This window comes from Malania oleifera, chromosome 6 (genome assembly GCF_029873635.1).
Source record: "Malania oleifera isolate guangnan ecotype guangnan chromosome 6, ASM2987363v1, whole genome shotgun sequence".
In the NCBI taxonomy this organism is placed as follows: Eukaryota; Viridiplantae; Streptophyta; class Magnoliopsida; order Santalales; family Ximeniaceae; genus Malania; species Malania oleifera.
In genome coordinates this window covers 37,829,122-37,851,890 of record NC_080422.1, presented here as the reverse complement: position 1 = coordinate 37,851,890, position 22,769 = coordinate 37,829,122, and the positions used below count along the sequence as shown (strand labels likewise).

The following is a 22,769-nucleotide window of genomic DNA, read 5'->3' as shown; positions in this document are numbered from 1 at the left end:
TCTATTTTGAAAAAGAGCATTGATAATTCTTTCACTCCCTTCATTTGCAAATCATTATTGCTCTTGAGGGTTGTTGAAGAATCATTCTTTTGAGCATTTACTTTCTCATCTAAGAGGCATTTACTCTCATTCAAACTTTCATTTTAAAAATCATTTCTTGGGAGCAAATCTTAAGTTTCTCCCACTTATTTTTCTTGATAAATATTTTTGGAGAACCATTTATAACTTGTGAATCTTTAAGCATCTCCATTACAAGATTCAAAAGCTCACATTGTCTTTACTGCGAAAATCATTTTTGAGCTAAACCCTAACCTCTCCTACACTATATTTTTGAATATCATTTTTGGAGAAAATTCTTAGGGGTTCTAGATCTTTGAAAAGCACTTATTGCATGTTTCATTTTTGAATCAAAGATCACGCTTTATTATATCCTCTCATTTTGAGAGAGGAAATCCTAAAAACTCTATTGAGCATAAATTTCATCATATAAGAGTGCATCGATTTCAAATTGTACGACTATGCTTTCAAAAAGCATTTTCCTTGTACACAAATACTTTTTATCACTTGTATATATAATTCGGATTGTGAACCGTGGAGAGGCAGCTTCTCCTTGTGTGGAAGAAGTGGATTGTAAAAGGAAGTTTTGCCCTACGAAGAAGCGGATTGTAACGAAAAGCTCCGCACGATTTTTTAAGGAGTGGATAGTGGAATTCTTGGGTAGTTTGCCCAATGCGAAGACTTAGGCTGGGCTAGCCGAATCTTGTTAAAAATCTTGTGTTTGCTCTCTTTCCATTTACTCCTTAAATTTCCGCACCTGTATGCTTTGATTTATGTTATTGTGATTATTGTGCTTGCCTTACTATTGTTAGCATTTAAATATTTATGGACTTGAGATTAATTGACAAATATTAATTACTTAGAAAGACCCTAGGTTGTGTAATACTCTGATTGTGATTTTGAAAATAAGATATTAATTGACCTAAATTTTTAATAGATTCAATTCACTCCTTATTGGGATTACACCAAAAATCACATTAATATATGTGGAGTTTTGTTATAGCTTTAGCCAAGTCTTTTCCTCAGGCCGGTCTCACTTATGTGTGGGGATATATAATATTTAAACTTTTCAAAAAAAAATTAATTAACCTTTACTTGGCGTTTTGTTGCCCTTTATTTTGAAATATTTTTACTTTTATTTTAAATGTTATTTAAAGTATTTAGTTTTATTTAGTCAATAAGTAAATCAAAGTATTGCAATTTAGACCTAAATAACTTTAGCCAAACCTTTTTCATACTTCATTCTCACTTAATTACATGTGTGTAATATTTGAAGTATTAATATCTATGGAGTTTTGCCGAAGCTTTTGTCAACTCTTAAGTTATATGTGTGCAAGTGTGTAATATTTATAATATAAAATTGTATGAAGTGCTATTCAAGTTCACATTTTATATTAAAAGTCCAAATTTCATATTCCAACACTCACATTATGAAACATATGAATATATAAACTTTTCTCCTAATGATTAACTAGAATTTCGAAATACTCACACACATTAAAATATACTTAGAATTTCTAGGGTTTTGTTGTTATCTACTTCGAAATACTTTTATTTTCATTTTAGATATTATTTAAAGTATTTAGTTTTATTTAGCCTATTGCATTGTGATTTAGACATCTAAATAACTTTGACCAAACCTTTTCTGCCATTCTCATGACTTTTTTTTAAGTCATTGCCATCTCATTTTGTGCATGGGTGTATGATATTTAAAATACAAATTGTAGAGTGCTACTCAAATTTACACAACATATTCGAAGCCCAAATTTTATAGTCCCGCGCTCACATGCATTATGAAACACACACACACACATAAGGTAGCTTTGAATTTCGCCATCACTTGACTTCGTATTTTTATTACTTAAAAGAGTCCGAGTGGATTTATCAACACTTTTTTGTGAATTTTTTAGTTTAATTCTTCCAATCTATGCTTCTTCTTGTTATTTTAATAAAATTATTGTCATGTGTTAGTTATTGATGCTGTTATTAAGTAGAAAATGTATGGTTTAAATTGTTATTGAAGGAACTTTCCAATCATGACATAATTAATAATAAACTAGTGCAATAATATTAAATATAATATTTAAATAACTTTAATCGCTAGACGTAATATTTAATCATACTATTAACAACATTAAGATTGTTTGAACATTTCCAATGCAATGTTTTGAATTAACAAGTTGAGTTTTTCTTAAATTTGCTAATAATATTACAAGATGCATTACACACACACACACACATGCACATATAGAAAATTTTAAATTCATAGTATTCTACAAAATATCATCTTAATGTTCTACATATTGAATCGTCTTAAAAATTTTGAATGCGGCATGTTTGATTTGATACGTATTCACCATTTTGAGTTTTAGGTTTTTGTTGAGCAGTAGTAACATGGGTTTTCCGCTAGGATTATATGTATTTCAGTTAATTACCAAGTAATTTGTACTGAAATAAACTTGCAACATAACCTAACTGAGCTTATATCTCTATCGAAAAAAAAAAAAAAAAAGTCTAAAACAAACATACAACTAAACTAAACTATAAACAAGTCATAAAAGAACATATTCATAAACTTGTACGCTTGCCTCTTAACAGAAGCTCAATCAAGCTGAACTTTTAGCATGAAGCTTGTGTTATTAAACAAGCCTAAAATTTACGCTCAAACTTTTTTGGTTCAGTTAAATGAACAAGCATAAAACAGCTCTTACCAAATCAAATGGCACGAGAGAAGAGCAAGTAGACCATGAGCAAAACAATAACCTTTCATCTTCTTGACTAAGATAAGGCTATTATTTTCACAAACACTACTTCTCCACATGTCAAGTTTAAATCTATGCTAACTGTGTATTGTATGTGGAAGTACATACAAGGGGAGAGATGATGTGTATGTACAATTTTTTTCAGTAAAACTGCACAACTTGGTTAGCTACAAAATGAGGTTCTCATCACCTAATACAATATAAACAAAACCTCTAACATAATGACATGTATCATGGCCATCATATTCTTTTTCCTTTTCTTTTTTGTTCTAATTCCAATTTTCATCGGTGTTATGGCTTTGGGCTTTGGGAATTCATTCTACATCCATCCCAGTATCAGTTGACAAATCAAACCTGAAATGGCCATCGTATTAGAGCATGATGTATTCTTGAGCTTTACACATGAAATCAAAGAGGGATTAGCTCAAGGATTACTACGAATGTGCTAAAAGCAGTGGTGTTAGGATCCGATGATCAAAACCCCACAAAATGGGATCTGGATATATGCATACATGCTTATAGATAATTAACCTGAGCATTATCTGTTTTAAATTTCTGGAGTTCTTCTTGGGCACATAAAAGCCTACAAATAGCAAAATCAAAGTTTCAAAAATTCTACTTTTTACCACTACTGCAAAATATAACATGATGTGTACAAGAGTACCTCCACTGCAACTCAGTTACTACATGGAGTAATTCCTTCTCCCTATCATGAGCTGCCTCCAGCTGCAACCAAAAGCAAGCATTGAAGATGCTCAGCTTACTTTCAAGAATAACAATATAAACTATGCATATGAACTCAAGGTCAAAAAGCCATCATTAAAAAGACAAAAGGTGGTATAAGTAAAATTGAAACACAAGAACTCATTTTACATGTTCATGCTTTTCATCATTACTTTAAAGTATAGCAAACAAACCCAACCATGTCAATGCAGAGGTTATAGCACAGTTGGTCAGGACTGAATTTAATAATAGACCGATACATCCACACAGTTAACAAACCCCTTCCCAGTCCTAGACGGCTCAGGCATATCATATATGAGTTTTTAATTGACTGAAAGCCACATGCACATCATAACACAAATACCTAACCCTCATAGGCTCAAACACACCTACTGTCAGCCCATTGATTAAGGATTTTGTTTAAGGAAAGAAAACGAATGGGGAATAAGAAAGAAATTCATTTCCATTGTATTTTATTCACTGTATGGTTTATTTTCTCTCACTTTTCTTGATAACCAAACACAAAAAAGTGGATCCTTTTATGTTTTCCTTTCCTTAATGGTTTCCAAGTTCCAAACAGGGCCACAGAATTCGAGAGAGATTAAAATATGCTGCAAAAATAACATTAAGTAAGCTCTTCCAGTTAGGATGATAACAAATTTAGAACATGGTGGAGACCCTAAAATGCTTTATCAGCCTGACAGATATATAAATGACATCATTCAGCTTAATCCTTCCAATAGCATGGAATTAAGGGATCTTTCCCGCTTTAAGAGCTTTCTGAGCTTTTAAACCCAAATTCTGGTTGAAATGGTCAGGCTACACTCAAATGGTTTTTACGTTCTGTGCTACAAAACCTGACTGTAGTAAGGAAACAGTAGGCACTAAATATTGGAGACAAGATTCTGCTGAGGAAAACATTCCTTGCGCTTGATGCACATAAGGCTATTAAAAATCACAACTTATAATTTATTTGCTCATATTAACTACACATTTGGTACATAGGAACGTGTAATAGTTTTGGGCCTAACTTTGGTGAGGTATTGTCCGTTTTGGCTCACTGGCCTCGCGGGTTTATCCTATAAAAGGCACCTCACATGGTTGGAGTCCAAACCATCCTTATAAGTCCAATATCTCCCTAGTACGCATCCTATGTGGGACCGTAACAGGCTCTCCCGTCCAATCTCTGATGTCCTCGTCAGAGTGGTTTACGCCTATGTGTAGGATCCACCCACATGATAGTGTCCCCAAGGTGGCTCGATACCAAAACAGTCTTGAGCCCAACTCCAGTGAGGTATTATCCACTTTGGCCCACTGGTCTGACGGGTTTGTCCTATAAAAGGCACCTCACATAGTTGGAGTCCAAACCATCCTTACAAGTTTAAGATCTCCCTGGTGGACATCCGATGTGAGACCATGACAGAACAGATAGGAATCAAAAGTATTACTTGATCTCCATTCAAATTTCCATTCCTAACCCCTTCCATTTGGAAAATCAAGCATGATGTAAATATCCAGTTTCAGATTAGAAAAATCCCAAGGCCCAAGGCAGTAGCATTAAAAATTTACAATTTAATGCCAGACTACTAGTGGTTCAAAGTGCTGACAAAACCCTCGCCAATATTAACTAGTTCAATAAGAAACATAAAGAATGTGATGATGCTGCTCCAGCAAGAATTATCCATTTTTAGACAGTTTTTGACTGGAAAATGAAATTAAAGGAACAGGTTCAGTAGATAAGAGAGAAGAAATGGTTGCCATTTAGAAAAAAGAGAAAGTTGGAAGGTCAAGAGGACCAAGCATAGGCAACCTCTTCTTCCTTTCCTGTGGTTATGGATAGAATTAGGGTGACCTTCCACCTATTACTGCATATATTGGAGTTTGCTAAGTTATGGAGAACAATTATCAGTTTCATTTTGAATTTTGAAAAGAATTACAAAATAGCCACCTTGTTTCCCCAGTTTTCTGACATTTAGACGAAGAACTTGGATAGAAATGTCATGTTTTTGGAATTATCTGAAAAATTAGAAATAAAAAACAAAAACTGTCTTCCACAACTAAACAGGTTTTAACATTTATGCCAAGCTGAATTTACTTTCCCCCCTAGGTCTCCCAGCTTTCAATCACGATATGTCAGTAATTCGGAAAAGAAAAACTCAACAATTTATTTATAGCTTCCAACCTTCCAGATTCTTGTCATAGATATAGCGTGCAATTATCATCATCTTAAAAAATTATTTCACTTGTCATCCATTTCAGTTGCACCTTTTAGCTGGGTATTTAAGATCAGTTATTTCCTTATTTCACTAAATGGGCCCTAGAGTTTTGCATCAAGCTGAATCTGCTTTCCTCCTAGTTCTCCCTCGCTAAATCACAATTCGTGACTTCTGCAGAACAGGAAAAACCAACAAATTATTTGTAAGTTCCAACACTCCAGATGCTTATCTTAGATTATCGTGCACTTATTCTCATCTTAACAGATTTATTCACTCATCAACTACTTTAGTGTTCACCTTTTCTCTGGGTATATAAGATCAGTTATTTCTCTTGCTCGTTTCATCTAGGCACTTCAACCTGATGAACTAAATATTTGAAGCAAGTTACTGCAACACCAATAATTATTTAAATTAGTGAATTTCTAATCAGTAAGCTGTGAACTTATTCATTTATTTTATGACAAACTATAAATAGAAAGGTCACAAATTTGAATTATATATATATATATATATATATGTATGTATGCATATATATATATGTATATGTATATATATATGTATGTATGTATATATATATATATATATGTATGTATGTATGTATATGTATATGTTGCTTAAAAACAACTCAACACAACCATAAAACTTCCAAATTGCATACCAAAGATTTCTCTGTCACAACTGCAGTAACTGGTGTAGATGCTCCGTCGACTGAGCGAAAAGCTGTGTGAATAAAAAAACATATATTGAAGACATAATATCCAATATGAATGACATAAGTGCAAATTTGAAGGGAATCGATTTGATGCACCTGTTGAGTCACCAACAGACACTAGCTTCATTAGACTCAGAATACTCTCCTGTTGAGGCAATATGGGAATTAAAGTAATTTTTAATACTATTAGAACACAGAGAACAAACATATATCACTAGTCCATACCCTTTGTAGTATATTTGTCTGCAAAACAGAATGCAACATCGGAAAAAGAGAATGGCTGAGAAGATTCAATGATGAAGCATCAGATGGTGATGGTAGAGAAATTGCATGAAGGTGGGTAAGCACCTACATAACCCATAACATCCCATAAGATATTCAGTGCAATAAGAATATACTTACGTTTTTACCCTTTGTTTTGTTATAAAAAAGAATTAAAAGCGGCACACTTAAAAAAATGAAACGGTTGTATAGTATTTTACTTTTCTTTCACCATCCCTTATGGGAGAAAAATGGGATGGAATCTTTGTTTCTAGGACTTATTTTGGACCAGGGAGGAGGTCATCCAATGTTCAATGTCCTGGCCTTAATTCTCTTCCATTCACATCAATTGTATATCTGCATGGCCTTGTCACCACTGCTCACACAGTTGAATAGCATAAAGGACAAGATTGCAAGCAGTACCCAATTTAGGTTGAGAGCTTGAACAACCCTCTTAAGGCCTCCACAAATGAGAAGCTCTAAACTAAATTATAAAATCCATTCTCTGAGAGGATATATTTAAAATGACAAAAATAAGACCAACCCAAAAATCAAAATTCTAGTGGGAAAATATTATGGCGGTATTATTACTTGACAAAAATCCAGTATATCAATTTTTAAAACAACAATAGTGATGTATAAAACATTACAAAGTAAAAAAAAAGTGGATGCCTGTCCAATCATATAGCCCCACCTATGCTCAGAATTTAAAGTGCAGACTTCAAACATATGCAGATATTAAAACATATAGGCGTCCACAGAAGTCCATTCCTATATACATCATGGTTTTAAAATCTACACTGGTGACCAACCCGGTGAAGCCACCAAGATGGCTGAACCAATTGAACCAACAGGTCGAACTGGTCGGCCAACTGGTAATGTAAGCATGACATAATAATATAATATTATTCATACGTAAACGTATACATCTACAATAAAAAAATAATATTAACCCAATCCCCTTATAAAATATTATAAATATGTTATTAAAATCTCCTAGTAGCCAATTAAACCCCAAAACAATTACTAATAGAATAATTTTTTAAATGTTTTTCTTTTTTTTTTTTTAAATATTTTAAACTTTTATTATGCTTGGACCTACAACTGAATCATGAGGCTTGGCGTGTACATAAAGACCTTCACCGAACTCAGACTCCTTTATCCTTGGGGTAGCAATTTCTTTCATACACGAGTCCACGTATGTAAATACTCCAAGACTCTAAATATGGCCCATACTTTTTGAAGTTGGCTGGGTTCGCTGTGATAATTAATGTTCTATAAGTTTCTTATCATTATAATATATAATTTACCCCATACTAAAGTCAAAAACATCAATTGGCATAGTGATAGGCTACTCCCTCCTCTTACCAGACGTTACAAGTTTGAATCCCTGTGGAGCCACAAAATATAATTTTTTTGCATTTAAGTAAGCAGCTTGGTTGACCAGTCATTGACCCTGGTTCATGCCGGTTCATTCAGCCGGGTCAACTCCAGCTCCCCTCATTTCCAATTCTGAGACATTGACCGGACCGGCTTGGTGGCTGGTTCTATTTGAACCCACTCGGACTGGCCAATCCGTCTGGGTTTCAAAACCATGATATACATTTAGACTGATTCTTGATAAGGTTTTACTGTTTTAACAAATATAAGAACGAACTAAAGAAGCTAAAAATTAAATAAGTTCACAGAGGAATGTTTCAAATCTAATATCTGAATCAAGTAACGGCACTGCAAAGTTTATTTAACATAAATTCTATAGGATTGTGGTGTTCCAGGGTTTAAATTTACTACAAAGAGCTGATTGCAGCAATTATTGTCTGCACTTCAAATAATTATTAGCAAGTAAATCCATGCCAACTATGTCTAAATAATAAGAGCAGGTAGCAAATTAATGCAGGCTAATTGACAAGTGTAATTAGTGTGGGTAGCAACTTATGTGCAAGTGAATCAGTGTGCATTGTGGAGAGAGAGAGAGAGAGAGAAATTGTCTAGTGACTTCAGAAACTAACTTATTTGTTCAACAATCAGAAATAAAGCACAGGTAAGAACACAAAATGAAATTTGTCTCACCAAAAAGAATATGAGCAAGCATAACTGTAATCTAAGCACTAGTCCGTAGTTGTCAAATTGAGATTCGATTCGTGAATCAAAATTCCAATGTTGGGAATTGTTAATCGAGAATCAAATTGAATCGTAAGATTCAGCACAAATTTCCAAAATCAATTCTAAATGGCATGCATATATTGATATATAAACATGAAGCAAAATAGTACAATATATTTACATTTTGACAATAAAAAAATCAAATTTCATGTGTATGCTTTCCATGAACAAATAAAAAGTAAGGGAATGAGACAAGAAATTTTAATTAAAAAATGAACATTATGCTGTTTAAGGAATCGAGAAAAAATAATTTAAAAAATTGAATTTTTGGTGTTTATCAACAATTTTTAAAAAATGATAATAATTGAAAAATACAATTAAAAAAAAAAACATTTTTTGAATCTTAACAACATAACAAATTGTGAGTAACACCTTAACCAATGTGTGTTATGGCCCTTATTCTCAATGGCAGAGCATTATACTCCAGGAGTGAAGAATGGTATTGTGAAAGCAACATATGACCTAAAGTTCTATTTTCTCCTCTTTTTTAGCACAAAAAACTGACGAATGGAAGCTAATCATGTGAAAAAAAAAATCAATTAGAGAAAATGAAGCTTTAAACCAGTCGAGCTTGTTAGGATATGATAGGTCTAGAATCTTGTGAATCGATAGATTTGGATTGATTCGCTAGATTCATGTGGTAAATCAATAGATTCGGCAGCGATTCAGTTGATTTTAGATTCGCTAGTATGACTTTAATTGCTTGGTGGAATTGATACGAATCGTATAAATCAAATTGTGGATCATAAGATTCTAACAACTGTGAACACTACTTTAACATCTATGAGCTGACCTCAAAATTACCAACCTGCAAGCTGTGACTCTTTTGCAGAATAGGAGATGGGACCACCTGAGGATAAGAATCAATTTATAAAGTCCAAAAAAATAAAATAAAAAGAATTAAAAGATATCAAGGCCACAATCGTCAAATTTACCTTTTCTAAGTCAACATTCTCAGATGTAACTTTGAAACGTCCCTTTTGCTGAACAACTGGCACCTTTGCTTTCTCATCAAATTCATCGCTGTTTGCTGTTGCAGTAATATTTTAATTAAATGGGAAAGCAAAAATTTCCTTTACTCAGCAAGATAAAAATATCAAATCAACCAAATCAATTCAAGAGTCAGAAAATTGATCCTGCATTTAAAAGGTCAGACAAGATTACAGCACATGCCTGATGACTTTGAAGCTCTAGAGAGTATGTCATAATGTGCATCATCTGCTGCCTGATTCTGCATCTTATCACTGAAATTTCCACAAATCTTAGTCAAAACTCAGTGAAGAAACACTTTGTAATAATTATGAAATTTGGTAGTCATTTTTTATAGGTAACTGGTGCTAGGAATAGTGAGGTTTGAAGTTGAACCCTGCTCGAATGCAGGTTGAGATCACCATTACCATCAGGCCACCTTGTCCTTCTTTAAATTTGGTAATCATAGAATGCGAAGACATGAAAGTTAGTCTATTATCATGATTAAGCTGCCGGAGAATGTAAGAGTATCAAAAAGTAAATGAATGCTAAGCATCCAATCAAAACATGCATATCATTTCAAATAGAGGCTCTAACAAAACAAAAAGATGAGAAAAACAGCAAAAAAGATGGAAGTAATGAAATCAAATAAAACAGGTATCATGGAATAATGATCTTTTCCAACATTCAAGGTCTTTCCAACCACACCAACATATTTCATAAATTTAGAAGTTTGATACATCAGAATAAGTACATAAGAAGTCCCTTTGCATACTCGCTCCATAGAAACCTACCAAGAACAACTATGAAAACAAGCTAGAATTCGTGTGCATGAATACATTAGCTAGAATTGCAATTAGGATGGGCTAAAATTTTACATCCATGATAAATTTCACTTTGATTCACAAAAATTCAAAGGTAAACCAACAAATTGGAAATTATTTCTAGAACTATAGTCACTAGAGTTGACTCCTCATCAATAGAATCCCTTTTGCCATGTTGTAGCGTAAATCAGAACTTTGGCTGCCCATGCAGTCTGCAAGTTCAAATTGATTAGTAAATGTGAGTTACAATCTAGACACCTGGTATTGCGGAAATAGCAGAAGGTAAACATACAATACCCATAGTGAGTCATGATTTCAAATTAGAGTGGCTCTTGTAAACAGCATGTTTAACTTGGACTAAAAAATGACTTGTCCAATTGCCTGAACTAAGACTCTGAAAGGCTTGTCATCTGACATGTATCTTTGTCACTTGAATCTGAAGTTGATTTTAGTATTTTCATTTTGTGACTAATGTCCAAATTAATATTATTTTATTATCTCTGATAGGATAGTAAGTTAATGTCTAATCCAATCTTTGTAGCAATTAATTATACGTGGATTTCACAAACTAGCACAAATTGCTATATCATGGAGATGGTAATAAGTAGCCAAAACATGCTTTCTGCTTTGAAAATGCCAAAATTCTAGTAGATTATGTGAATATCATACCTCTCCCCTCTAAAAGATGGGGTAATAACTTCGGGTAAATTTGTATTGCCTGATAAACTCCCCTTCCTCTGATGAACATTGATAGACACAACACCCGAGAATCTTCCGCTGACCTCTAAATCAGGCTTTTCACCCAAAGTATTTTCAAAATGATCATCATGACAGGGAGAAGAAGTCCGCGAAATATGGTTTTCATGGCTTGAACTAGCGATGCTTGATTCATCATCGGATTTGTCACATTTAGCTCTGGAAAATTGAAACATGAATGTAAACATACAAACTCAATGAAGGATTCTCCAGAGAAACAGCATAACAATTCATCTAAGCCCAATCAGCATTATACATATTTTTAATGAATTCACAAGCAGACTAAAATAGAAATGAAAATACAGAAGTAAAATTTTCTAATTGAGAATGTGGTGTAGAGCAATTATGTCAGATGATATACTTGGTATTATTATTCACGGCTGAGTCAACTAATGAAATAGGAGCTAGTTGATTCTGTATCAGATCATTATCTTCCTGGGAAGTAGAAATCGTTAGCAAACACAGAAGCACACAATAAATAAATAAATAAAAATAATCGCCTCACTGAAAACTCCATGAATAAATTGACATACTGTTTCGGCAATCTGTGAACTTGAGCTGCCTCCTTGGTCCCTTTCTGAGGTAGCTTCATCAACATCTGGGATCTAACACAAGAAAACATTCATATAATAATGTATAAACCTAAAATTATTAGCCAGTTTTCGGCAGGGAATTGCATTGAGGGAAAACAAGATATAAACCATCACTTTACCAGGGAAGCCTGGGCCTTCACATCTTCAAGATTGAAATTCCAACCACTAATCCCTCGTTTATATTCATTCTACATATAATATATAAAATTGCATCAAAAATGAGATGTCATTGACATAAAAAGATCCAATTGATAAAAAGAAAGAGATTGAGCTCAAGAGACAAAGATGTTTTTCCTTATAAAGAAGCTAAAAGCAATTTGGTTAGAAAGAACAAATGGAAAGTAGAGACCAAAATGGAAAGCAAATCCTTTAAAGTGTGATTTTATTGTCATCAGGTAATGGAGAAAAATATTCTCATCACCAAACAGTCAAACGCCAATAAGGGATAATAATGTAAGATCTCAAGATCCAGAACACAATCTGATGCAGAATATCTGAATATTAAATATGTATATATACATACATACATATATATATATATATATATAAATCCAATAAATAACCCTGCCCAGTAATTTTTCTCATTTTAATTTTTCCATTTTGTGATAAGCCTACCTGACAACTAAAATAATAAAGATTCTGTTCTGAAACCAAATGTGTTTCAACCTCAAGTGCTGTGTCTAGACAAAATACACAAGCATGGTCTTAAATTTCCATCAAATTGTTGAAATTTGCATTGAAATTTCCCCTTTCCACCACCCTTGAAATCAATGATAGTCAACTTCCATGAATTATCCACAATTTATCAAAAATCTAGAAATTTCATTGAAAATTTTCAAAAATTTGACTAAGGAGCAAAATTTTCTTGAGATTAAAATTTGAAATTCACCCAAATTTGAAATTTCTCTCCTCATGAATAACAACTAATATTTAGCTAATTTATGAATTTCTCTTATATTAATTGAATATGTTAAATACGATCTCTGTACTATAGATATTGCACCTTATGCATCGCATTCTTGTCATTAATGTATTTAGCTAATTTATGAATTTCTCTTATATTAATTGAATATTTTAAATACAACCACTGTAGTATAGATATTGCACATTATGCATCACATACTTGTCATTAATGTATTTTATTTATAATATTTTTAGCTCTAAATCTTGCATAATTATGTCTATTAACTGTTTCTGACATTTACAAAAAGAAATTCCCTACCTCACTACTATTTTTCATCAATTTTTAAAATGAAATTGAACTTCACATTGACATCAAGCCTAGAAATTTTTATTGAGATCGAAATATAAACCTTCATCACAAGAACAAAAGATATTACACTGTAGACAAATAATATGATAGTCATATAATATTGACCAGACATATTTTCTCCAACAACAGATGGGGAAAAGGTTTGAGCTCTATTGATTCTCATGAAAAGCTATAAATCGAAATATAAATATTAGTAAACCCCACAAGTAAATCGAAAATAGAACAAGCATTCAAAAAGAAACACAGATATAAGAAATACAATTACAAAACCACAAACAAACAAGAGTGCAGCAAGGCCCTAGACTTGTTAAAAACCACATTACCAGTGGATTATTACTGCTGCTTACAAAGAATTCATCAGTGGACTAATACAGAAGAAAAAGCATCTCTATCCATCTAAAATAACTTAATTCTGAAATTAATAATGAGTTGAAAGACAACCGAACTTTTCAATCTGCAGATTGTTCAAAGTGGCTACAGAAGCTAGAAGTTCAGGAAATAATGATATTACACAGAAAGTAAACGCCAGCAGGATAGAAATAATGGTAAAATAAAAAAGTTAGAATTTGGAACGATGATGATTTTTATCGTTTCCCACCCTTCCAAATTCAATGAGACTAGAAGATCTTCTTATAGAATACAAATTGTCCTGATGCCAAACCTCTCACCAAATATATCATTCCAGTTCACAACACTTCCATTAGCAAGGACAATATTAAAATTTGAACCATAAACAACAAGAAGTGTATTAGCCAAAAAGAGAAGTTACAAGCTGCAAATGTACATTGTTACATAACAGCAAGGCTAATAGTCACCTGCACTACTTGCAAGTGTGCACAATGTTCAAGAATCTTTTTTTTTTTTTTTTTCATTTTGGACCAACAGTGCCATTGCTACAGTATTCTGCCAATTGTCTAAAAGAATTATCAATAGCACAACTCAAAAATAAGATTTAAGGGAAAACCTTCATAGAAGAACGAAAATATAATAGAATAGTTGTAGAAGAGGGTTCTTGAGAGTGGTGAGGTTAGTGTTGCATAAAGTGATGGGAAGAGGTAGAGAGGGCTAAGAGGAGGATTGAGCAGTCCATAGGAGCTCAAGTATCATGTGGCAGGTAAAGGAAAAGACCATGATATAGATATGTGGGGCAATTAAAGGGGAATGCGTCGATGATTTCAGGGGGTAATGCAAGTACAAGGGTATAATGAGGGAAACATGGGACAATGAGTAACATAAACAGAATAAGATCATTGAAGTGGGGTGAGATAGATTGAGGTGGGGATAACTAATGTACTCTTTCTATAAGAAACAAAATCTAGTGAGAGAAACTGTACTGCTAGAACGAGAGAAACGATCCCCAAATGAGGGGAGGAAATATTTATAATGGCAGGGTAGTAACCATCATCCAGTAGGATAATGCCATGAAAAGTGTAAAAAAAAAAAAGGAATAGGATGTGTGGCAGAATAGATAAGGAGTTGACTAGTTGTACTCCTCAGTAAAAAACAGAAAACGGAAGGTTGCCATAGGTCAAAGGTAATGATGGTGATACTTGAGCTCACTATGAAAGGCTAAAGGGATGGGCTCCCCTTAACGGACCCCAATCCGAGCCACCAAGCCAATTCTCTCTAAATCATCCCAAAGAGCCAAGATTAATCAAGGACCCTGCCACAAATCCTACAATTAATCCCATTCCCGAACATCCAGCCCCGCAATACTTTGTACAGTGGTGACGACTTCCTCAGTTGTAGCTTGTCCGTTACTCCCTTTAATCAATCATGACAAAAGATTAGCAATTTAATAATAATAATAATAATAATGGTAATCATCATCCCAACGATAATAATAAAGGACTAGGCATGCCTCACAAGATTAGAGGGAGTGAATACAGCTAATTGCAATGCCAGGGCCCTTAATCATACTAATCAATGGTAAAGTGATAGTGATGCAACACTTGAACCTGTGACCTTCTGCTTTGAGTGTAGCAGCCTCAGGGTTGGGTCAAAGCTCGCTTAATCAATGGTAAAGTGATGATTATGAAAAAATAAAATAAAATGACAAAAGTCCATTTTAGCCATCTATAGTAGCAAACAAAAGAAAATCCACCAACAAAACTAACAATTTTCTAAAGGAGGAATCCCAAGTCTAAATTTAGAGATAAATGAAGAAATAGAAGTGGAGATTGCAATGATCTCCAATTATGCAAAATATCAACACCTTCTCTCAGTTTCTAAAGATTCAAAATTCAAACCTGTGATATTTCCTCCTTTTGCCCATCTGGCATTTTCTTCTGTGCAAGCATATCTTCTTCTTTTCTCTAAATCAGAAATGAGAACAGCTATAAGCATAAATACGAGTTATAATAGCACATAAGGCTAATGGAAATGCAAATTCATATCCCTAAAAAAATAGTGCATTAACCTTTAATTCCTTCATTCTATCACCAAGAGCAGGCAGCCCCTCTAAAAGTGTGCGTGCTATATAATCATTTGACCTGGCTTGCTTGAAAAAGTAATGCTTTAACAACTTTTTTGCAGTCGGGCGTTTTGAAGGATCTTTTACCAAGCAACTAGCAATCATCTGCTTAAAAGACTAACAAAAAGACCAAAAATCATGTAACATGACATCATTACAACTAAGCTGTAAGAGTCATAACCACTTGTGTTGGTAGAATACCTTCGAAAACTTTCTATCTCTTTCATAATCCAAGCCAGGAGGTGCATTTTGCAAGGTCATAAGCAGTACCTACCATTAGTAAATTTTTATTTAGATTGAGATAAACCCCTAGACATTTTACAAAAGAAGCTTGTAAAATATTGTTATTCTAGGTGTTCAGTGCACCTTCATTGGGGGATACTTTGAGAAAGGAGCATGTCCGTGGGCAAGCTCCAACGCCGTTATACCAAAAGACCAGATATCAGCCCTGGAAAACAATTGTCAAATAAAAATTACCATCATATTATCCAATCACACTTAATAAAGGATCACTTGTTAGAAAACAATAGACAGACTTGAAGTCATAACCGTGTAATTGCTCCATTACCTCAGGCGCCATCCTACAAAACAAAAGTTCAAAGCTCTAATTATTGAAAATTATTCACAACTAATAACTATAATGCGGCACACCTTTGAGCTTCTCGCTGTTCAGAGAATCAGATGAAATTTAATATCAACCTGAATTACCTGTAGAACTTTCTACCATCATTAAAGATGGCTGTGGATACTATTAAAAATTGCAATTATTTTGGAAAGGTCAGGAAAGGGCCCAAAGAGCACATATGGTCCCCAAAACAGTGAAATATAAGTACTTGACCAAGAAAATCCTAAGCACTTGTGGTGTGTATGGGTGCAATTGGTAAAAGAGGCATACCAGCAAGGTGTACCAACAAATGTATTTCTCATGCGTTGCCTATCACCCGAATCAAAAAGACAGGCAGAAACACCAAAATCTCCCAGCTTGATTGCACCACGTGCATCAATGAGAATATTGCCAGCCTATGACAAACATAGATTAGATAGTGACGATGATAGAAATAGAAACAAAAATAAAATAAGGGAGTAACTTATTTCATTCTTGTAGTGATTCGACAACACATAAAATAAATAATACATAAATAAGTTTGCACAAACTAATTAATTAAAGATAAGACAGAATAAGTATTTAAAGATAAAGGATAAATTAAGGACTAAATTAAAAATTGCCTAGAAATTCTATTTTGTACACAATACATTTGTTTGCTTTGGTGTACATTATTTGAATTACACAAAATTGACTAAATTAAAAATTACTTAAAAATTATATTTTGTACACAAAATACATTTGTTTGCTTTCGTGTACATTATTTGAGTTACAAAAAATTATTTTTCTTTTTGACGTGAAATTGCTAGGAGTGAATTTTGTGGATCCACACACTGGAAACTGTGGAAAATATTTTATCAAAGGTCATTTTTCAAAAAAAACAAATAGAATCTTAGCAGGCCATCCCCTGTCCCCTTTTTTATATTCTCTTCTAATCCTATGATTGACAAAGAGTCTATCTTGAATACAACTGACAAAAAAACCGCGCATATCCAACGTAAACCCAATGTGTAACCAACTGCAAAATGGAGGCTAACTAATACCCCCTCATGTTACCAGTTCATGGTTTCCCATAATGCTCTCTAACAGATCAATGGTTTCCCATAATTCTCTCTCACAGATTTAAAAATAAAAAATAAAATGAAAAAAAAATAGCTATCCAAAGAATCTGATCCTTCTTTCAAGCATATAATGAAGATAAGAAAGCATTCTTTCCCCCACCCTAGTGACCTGCATCTCAGGTCCCATAAACACATAACTGAACATTTTTTATCTCTGACCACACATAATAGGATTGGGAATTTGTACCCAAAGTTCACTCAGCGTGTATGTCTTTTACCAGAAAGAATTCCAACTGCATAAGAACATCTCACAGATTTATTTCCACAGCACAAATCTTGTAAAAAGCTCTATCTAGTCCTAAACATATAAAAATTCTGCTCCCCTTCTCCAAGCTTCTATTATCAAATCCTCATTAAAAGTATTTACAAAAAATTAATTAATTCAACTTAACACCAAGTTCTCTCATCCAGATAGAACTTCATTCCCCTGTACTAAAAAAAAACGTTGCTGCTTCTCCAAGTTTTTATTGCAACAAAGCCAAAAGGTGGAACCAAGCATACGAATAAAAGGGCAAGATATTTAATGCTCAAAAAAATAAAGAGTTTCCCTACCAATTTAGAATTGCACATCCTTTTGGACACCACAATCACAAAGCTCCAAGCAGCAAAAAGATGGTAAAAACATTTAATAGGGAAATCAGGATAAATAGACTATAAAATAATAAACTATATTCAAAAGAGATGCAAATACCTGAAGGAGAGATATTTTGGTAGCAATACCGATCTTTGAATCATTCAAACCAAATGAAATAATAGGAATTTGGGAAATGCATTTCTTGTCTAAGTAATTAATGACAATAAACAGGTTCTACTAAAAATATATATATCCAAAAAAGTAGTATCATCATGAAAAATATAGATTATTGATTCTTATTCTAAATTATGGGTGTTTTCTTCCAAATGTTAGTGTTTTGTCCTCCCCAACAAGAAAAGCATATATGAGTATCCATTTTTATGTCTAGGCATGCACAACCAAGTAGATTATTAGGCAAGGAAAGACGGCATGCTGGTGACAAGTGGGGTAAATGCATCACTCTATACCTCAAAAGTTTGTTCTCCACAGGAGCTATTTACATTTAACTTCCATTTGATTCACATGAACAGAAATTCCCTTTAGAGGAATCAAATATACAGGACAAAGACATGCTTAAAAATGAAATTTGGGATATCCACGGACAAATACAAATTGATAAATAACACCTGGTAATTGGGGAGAATCTATTTCCCGGTACCTCAAATTCACACGGATTGAGCAGTCAAATTTAGGAGACCAAGATGTACAATAACCACAGGTATTGCTTACAAAGAAATTCAAGCTATCCACATAGAGGTACAAGACAGCTCCTGAAGATATATTTTCATTTTCCAGAGATAAAGGCAATCTACAAGCATCCCATCACATTAAAAAAATTATTTAAAATTTATTTTATTCTTTTTCACTTGAAGCAAAGTATCCACTTTTGTCATTCATGTAACCAAGTTAAGATTGTCAATTGCATATCCTAAATATTCTTGCAAAAATAGGGCACTGCTTAATGCCTCAAAATTTACTTGTTACATAAGAAGATTATGCTGTGCCTATTTTTTTAAATAAATCGTAAGAACAAGAGGAATTAAAATGCCTCAAATTTGCTTGTTCTCGCATAGAGTAATTAGGCATGAAGATAGCAATAGAATTAATTACTTGCACATTTGAATTGATTATAACTATGAATCTCATTTACCTTAACTATTCTCAGATGTCCTCAAAACCCACTCACCACACTCCACCAAGCACACAAGGAAACTTAAGAATTTCATGCATGCGATTTTTTAATACAAGCATTACAACAATATAAGTCCAAACAATTAAAGAAACTCGACAAACATATCATCAGCTCTCTGAAAAGATAAAAAAAATTGTAGGAAAAGGGGAAAATTGCCATAATGAAGGATCAAGACTCACTTTGACATCTCGATGTATGTGCCCATGGTGATGAAGATACTCCAAACCCTTCAAGACCTCACGTAATACTGTTGCTATAACAACCTCCTCAAAACCATCTGGATATGCAGCCTTCAATATGTGAAGACAAGAACCCCCAGCCATGAATGGCATGACAACCCACAGATTATGATCGCTAACAAAGGAGCAGTGCGACTTAAGAACATTGGGATGATCAATCAAGATCATTGTTTGTGCTTCACGAGAAATGTTATTCTGCAGGGAGCACATAAGTGATGTTACAAACAAGCAACTTGTCCTATCTACCAAAATTAGAACCATCTGAGGAATGTTGCAAACCTATGCCAAACTACTAACTCTAATAAAAAGCTAGCACAAACAAGTGCATAAGTTAAAAATGCATCACTCAGCAGCAAGAAAAACTTTTATTTGTTTTTTTTGTTTTTTTTTCTTTTAGTGAGGTGGGGTGGAGGGGTGGGCAACTAGGCTTTGCTTAAAATTTGTGCATGCTAATGGTTTAATTTTTTCTTTGACAGAAGCAAACATTAAACCATCATAAAGCCAAATTTTATGCAAAGGACACACACCAGCAAAAGATCTATAAAGGATTTATCCCCCAACTTTTTCGCAATGACGAGATAATACATTTGTCAATGTATATATATAGGCATACATTACCGCATTAACATAGATACAAAACGCAGTTAAAAATTACAAAAGCTCTCAATGTGATCATCCATTGTTTTCATGACCTTCATAATTTTGCACCAAAAAAATCGAAGTGCATGCCCACCTAATGTTGTGAAAATTGCAAGCTAATCTTGAAACTGAGACCAGAGCTGCATTTTGGAAATAGAGTGGACGGTCAAGCAGTACTGTTTCAATAGAATTGTTCTGTTAATAGGCCAGCTTAACTTGTTGGCCATATAGCTAAAAGCCGACAAGCTCTTCTATGTTATTTTATTTTTCATTTTATTTTATTTTGTCAACGGTATGAAATATCCCCATTAGCCCACGCAACCCATACACACATAGTTACACACATCCATTTATTGCCTCCTGATAGCTTTTCAATTATTCAGTTTTTTTTTTTTTTTTTTCATTTTTTAGATATGCTTCCGTATGGATACTTCTAATTCAATGTCATCGATGTTTTCGTATTTTGCCAAAAGAAATGATACACAATGATGCTGACGGCAACCTCGAGGACAAGACATAATGTTTTTAAGTCATTACCGAAAATTAATATAATATATATAATATTTAAACTAATTCAGACGAATCACCAGGCTTCAATCAATGGCAAAAGGGGGAGTGGAAGAATACCAGATCGGTATTGTCACGCTCGAAGTCGAGAATCTTGATCGCAACAATTTCATTAAAAGGAATACACAGGGCACGATGAACCGATGCGCTCACGCCCTGGCCTACCTCCTCATACAACGTATAATGCTCCGGTCCAATCGGATACTTCTTCTTCTCCATCCTTCCACGCTCCTTCAAGTCTTCTCCAATCCTCCCCTCGGCCTAATCCCTGTGTTCGCCCAACAGAACACAAATGCAGCTCGCAGAAGATCCACAAATCCCACCTTTCACCATATCCCCTGCATCAACTCAACACAACCAATCAAAATCCCCCAAAAAAATTACAGGAAAAAAAAAAAGGGACGGAATCGATTGGATTTGACAGCACGAATAGCATATGAAACATACCGGAATGGGAATTGGCTCCATGGATGAAAATCATCAACACTGGTGAGAGACCGATAAAAACAGATGCAAAGAGAGGCAGAGAAAGAAAGAGTAGAAAGGAAGGAAAGCTTATGAGGACATTGGTGACGATGACGAGGATGGCCAGACGAGATTGGTCCACGCTTTCTCGTGACACAGAGAGAGAGAGAGAGAGAGAGAGAGAGCGGGGGTATCGGATCGCCGCTGGGGCGGAGGGGGAAGACGCTCGTACGCAGGAGTCCCGCCACTTGTTATGTTAAATTGGGTCCTTTTGGCTTTGGCTCATGATTTTCCCTACTTTTTGGATGATGAAAGAGCTGCACCTTTTTCTTTCATTGGGCGGCTGGGCCCTGCTGCCTGCAACGAACTCACACGTGCCCATCGCGTGCCCCAGCTTTATGGGAAAGGAAGCGAATTTGTATCTATATATGTATGTTTATGGTTGTTTCTGCAATTCCCGTTGACCCGCTTGACTCCCGAATCAGGTACCGTACACGTGGAGGACGGTGGCTCCCGTACAGAGTCAAAAATTACAGTCACCCCACCAAATCTTTTATTCTAATTTCGGGTTGATCTCATCTCAGATTCTGACGCATCCAAGTTAATATCGGGAAAATTATATTACAAATTTTTGAAACTTCACTAAATTATATTGTACTTTTTGAATTTCAATTTTAATATTCCAATTCTCATACTAATTCAAATCCTAACGCGTGTTTGGAAGTTGAAATTTTTTTTATTTTTTATTTTTAAACATATATAACACAAATTTTTTTTTGGTGTTCAGTTGTTAAAGTGGAAAAAATTTACATATATATATATATATATATATAAATGTAGTAAATTAATAAATCACGCATCATTCACTTTTATTTTTATAAAAATAATTATATTAGAATAAATTATTATTTTAAAATATCATATAAAAATATTAGAAAATAATTCCTTTCCATTTTTTCTATATTCAATTTTTAATGTCACCCATGAAGGTGAGAGTATCTTCAAATAAATGATCATTTGTTGGCATGACTATTAGATGACAAAAAACTATTATTATTAGCCTTGTTAATTTGTCATTAGATGTTTCTCCTACTTAACTATATTTTAATCATGCTTACTCATGAAAAATAGTTTTTTTTTTGTTTATATTTATAAAAATATTTTAGAACATATTTACTTTGTTTTTTTATTTTCTAAATTTTAAATGAAGAATACAAAAACAATAAAAAATTATTTTTCAAATTTCTTACATAAAAAATGAAAACATAAAAATTATGTGATATTTTTATAATTGTTTTAATATTAAAATAAATAAATTTATTTTTCGGAACTAAATAATCCCTCAATTTTAATCTCTATTAATGATTTAGAAATGATGATTTATCTAAAAGTAGAAAGCAACTTTAACTTAAAATTTCCATTGAAACCTGAAAATTAGTTAGATACCTTCCGGCCATGTGCCTTCATCCAATAAAACTGCATTGTGTAATTAACTCAACCCAGACAAGCTTATAAGGAGTCAACTTAAGGAATAAACTTTTTCACTAAGCCCTTGCAAGGAGTAGAGTGGCAAAGCGAATCGGATC

At 33.7% G+C, this 22,769-nt stretch overlaps 1 protein-coding gene across 2 annotated transcripts; it reads right to left on the bottom strand.

Annotated features, from left to right (window-relative positions):
* Window positions 1-2,674: 2,674 nt before the first annotated feature.
* Window positions 2,675-21,456, bottom strand: LOC131157058 (serine/threonine-protein kinase BLUS1). 2 transcript variants are annotated; one of them, XM_058110918.1, is made up of 22 exons: window positions 21,166-21,378; window positions 20,779-21,056; window positions 19,453-19,707; window positions 16,678-16,802; window positions 16,319-16,363; window positions 16,149-16,230; window positions 15,984-16,052; window positions 15,729-15,899; window positions 15,559-15,624; window positions 12,156-12,224; window positions 11,977-12,048; window positions 11,805-11,878; window positions 11,357-11,602; window positions 10,068-10,138; window positions 9,830-9,924; window positions 9,688-9,744; window positions 6,696-6,818; window positions 6,567-6,615; window positions 6,417-6,478; window positions 3,484-3,545; window positions 3,351-3,402; window positions 2,675-3,173 (listed from the first exon to the last, which is right to left on the bottom strand). In XM_058110918.1, exons 2-22 carry the CDS (start codon window positions 20,935-20,937, stop codon window positions 3,168-3,170), a joined length of 2,010 nt encoding a protein of 669 aa, XP_057966901.1. In that variant the 5' UTR covers window positions 20,938-21,056; window positions 21,166-21,378; the 3' UTR covers window positions 2,675-3,167. The 2 variants fall into 2 exon arrangements, with proteins under 2 accessions (XP_057966901.1, XP_057966902.1); XM_058110919.1 differs by having other exon boundaries at window positions 3,158-3,402; window positions 9,703-9,744; window positions 21,166-21,456.
* Window positions 21,457-22,769: the final 1,313 nt, after the last annotated feature.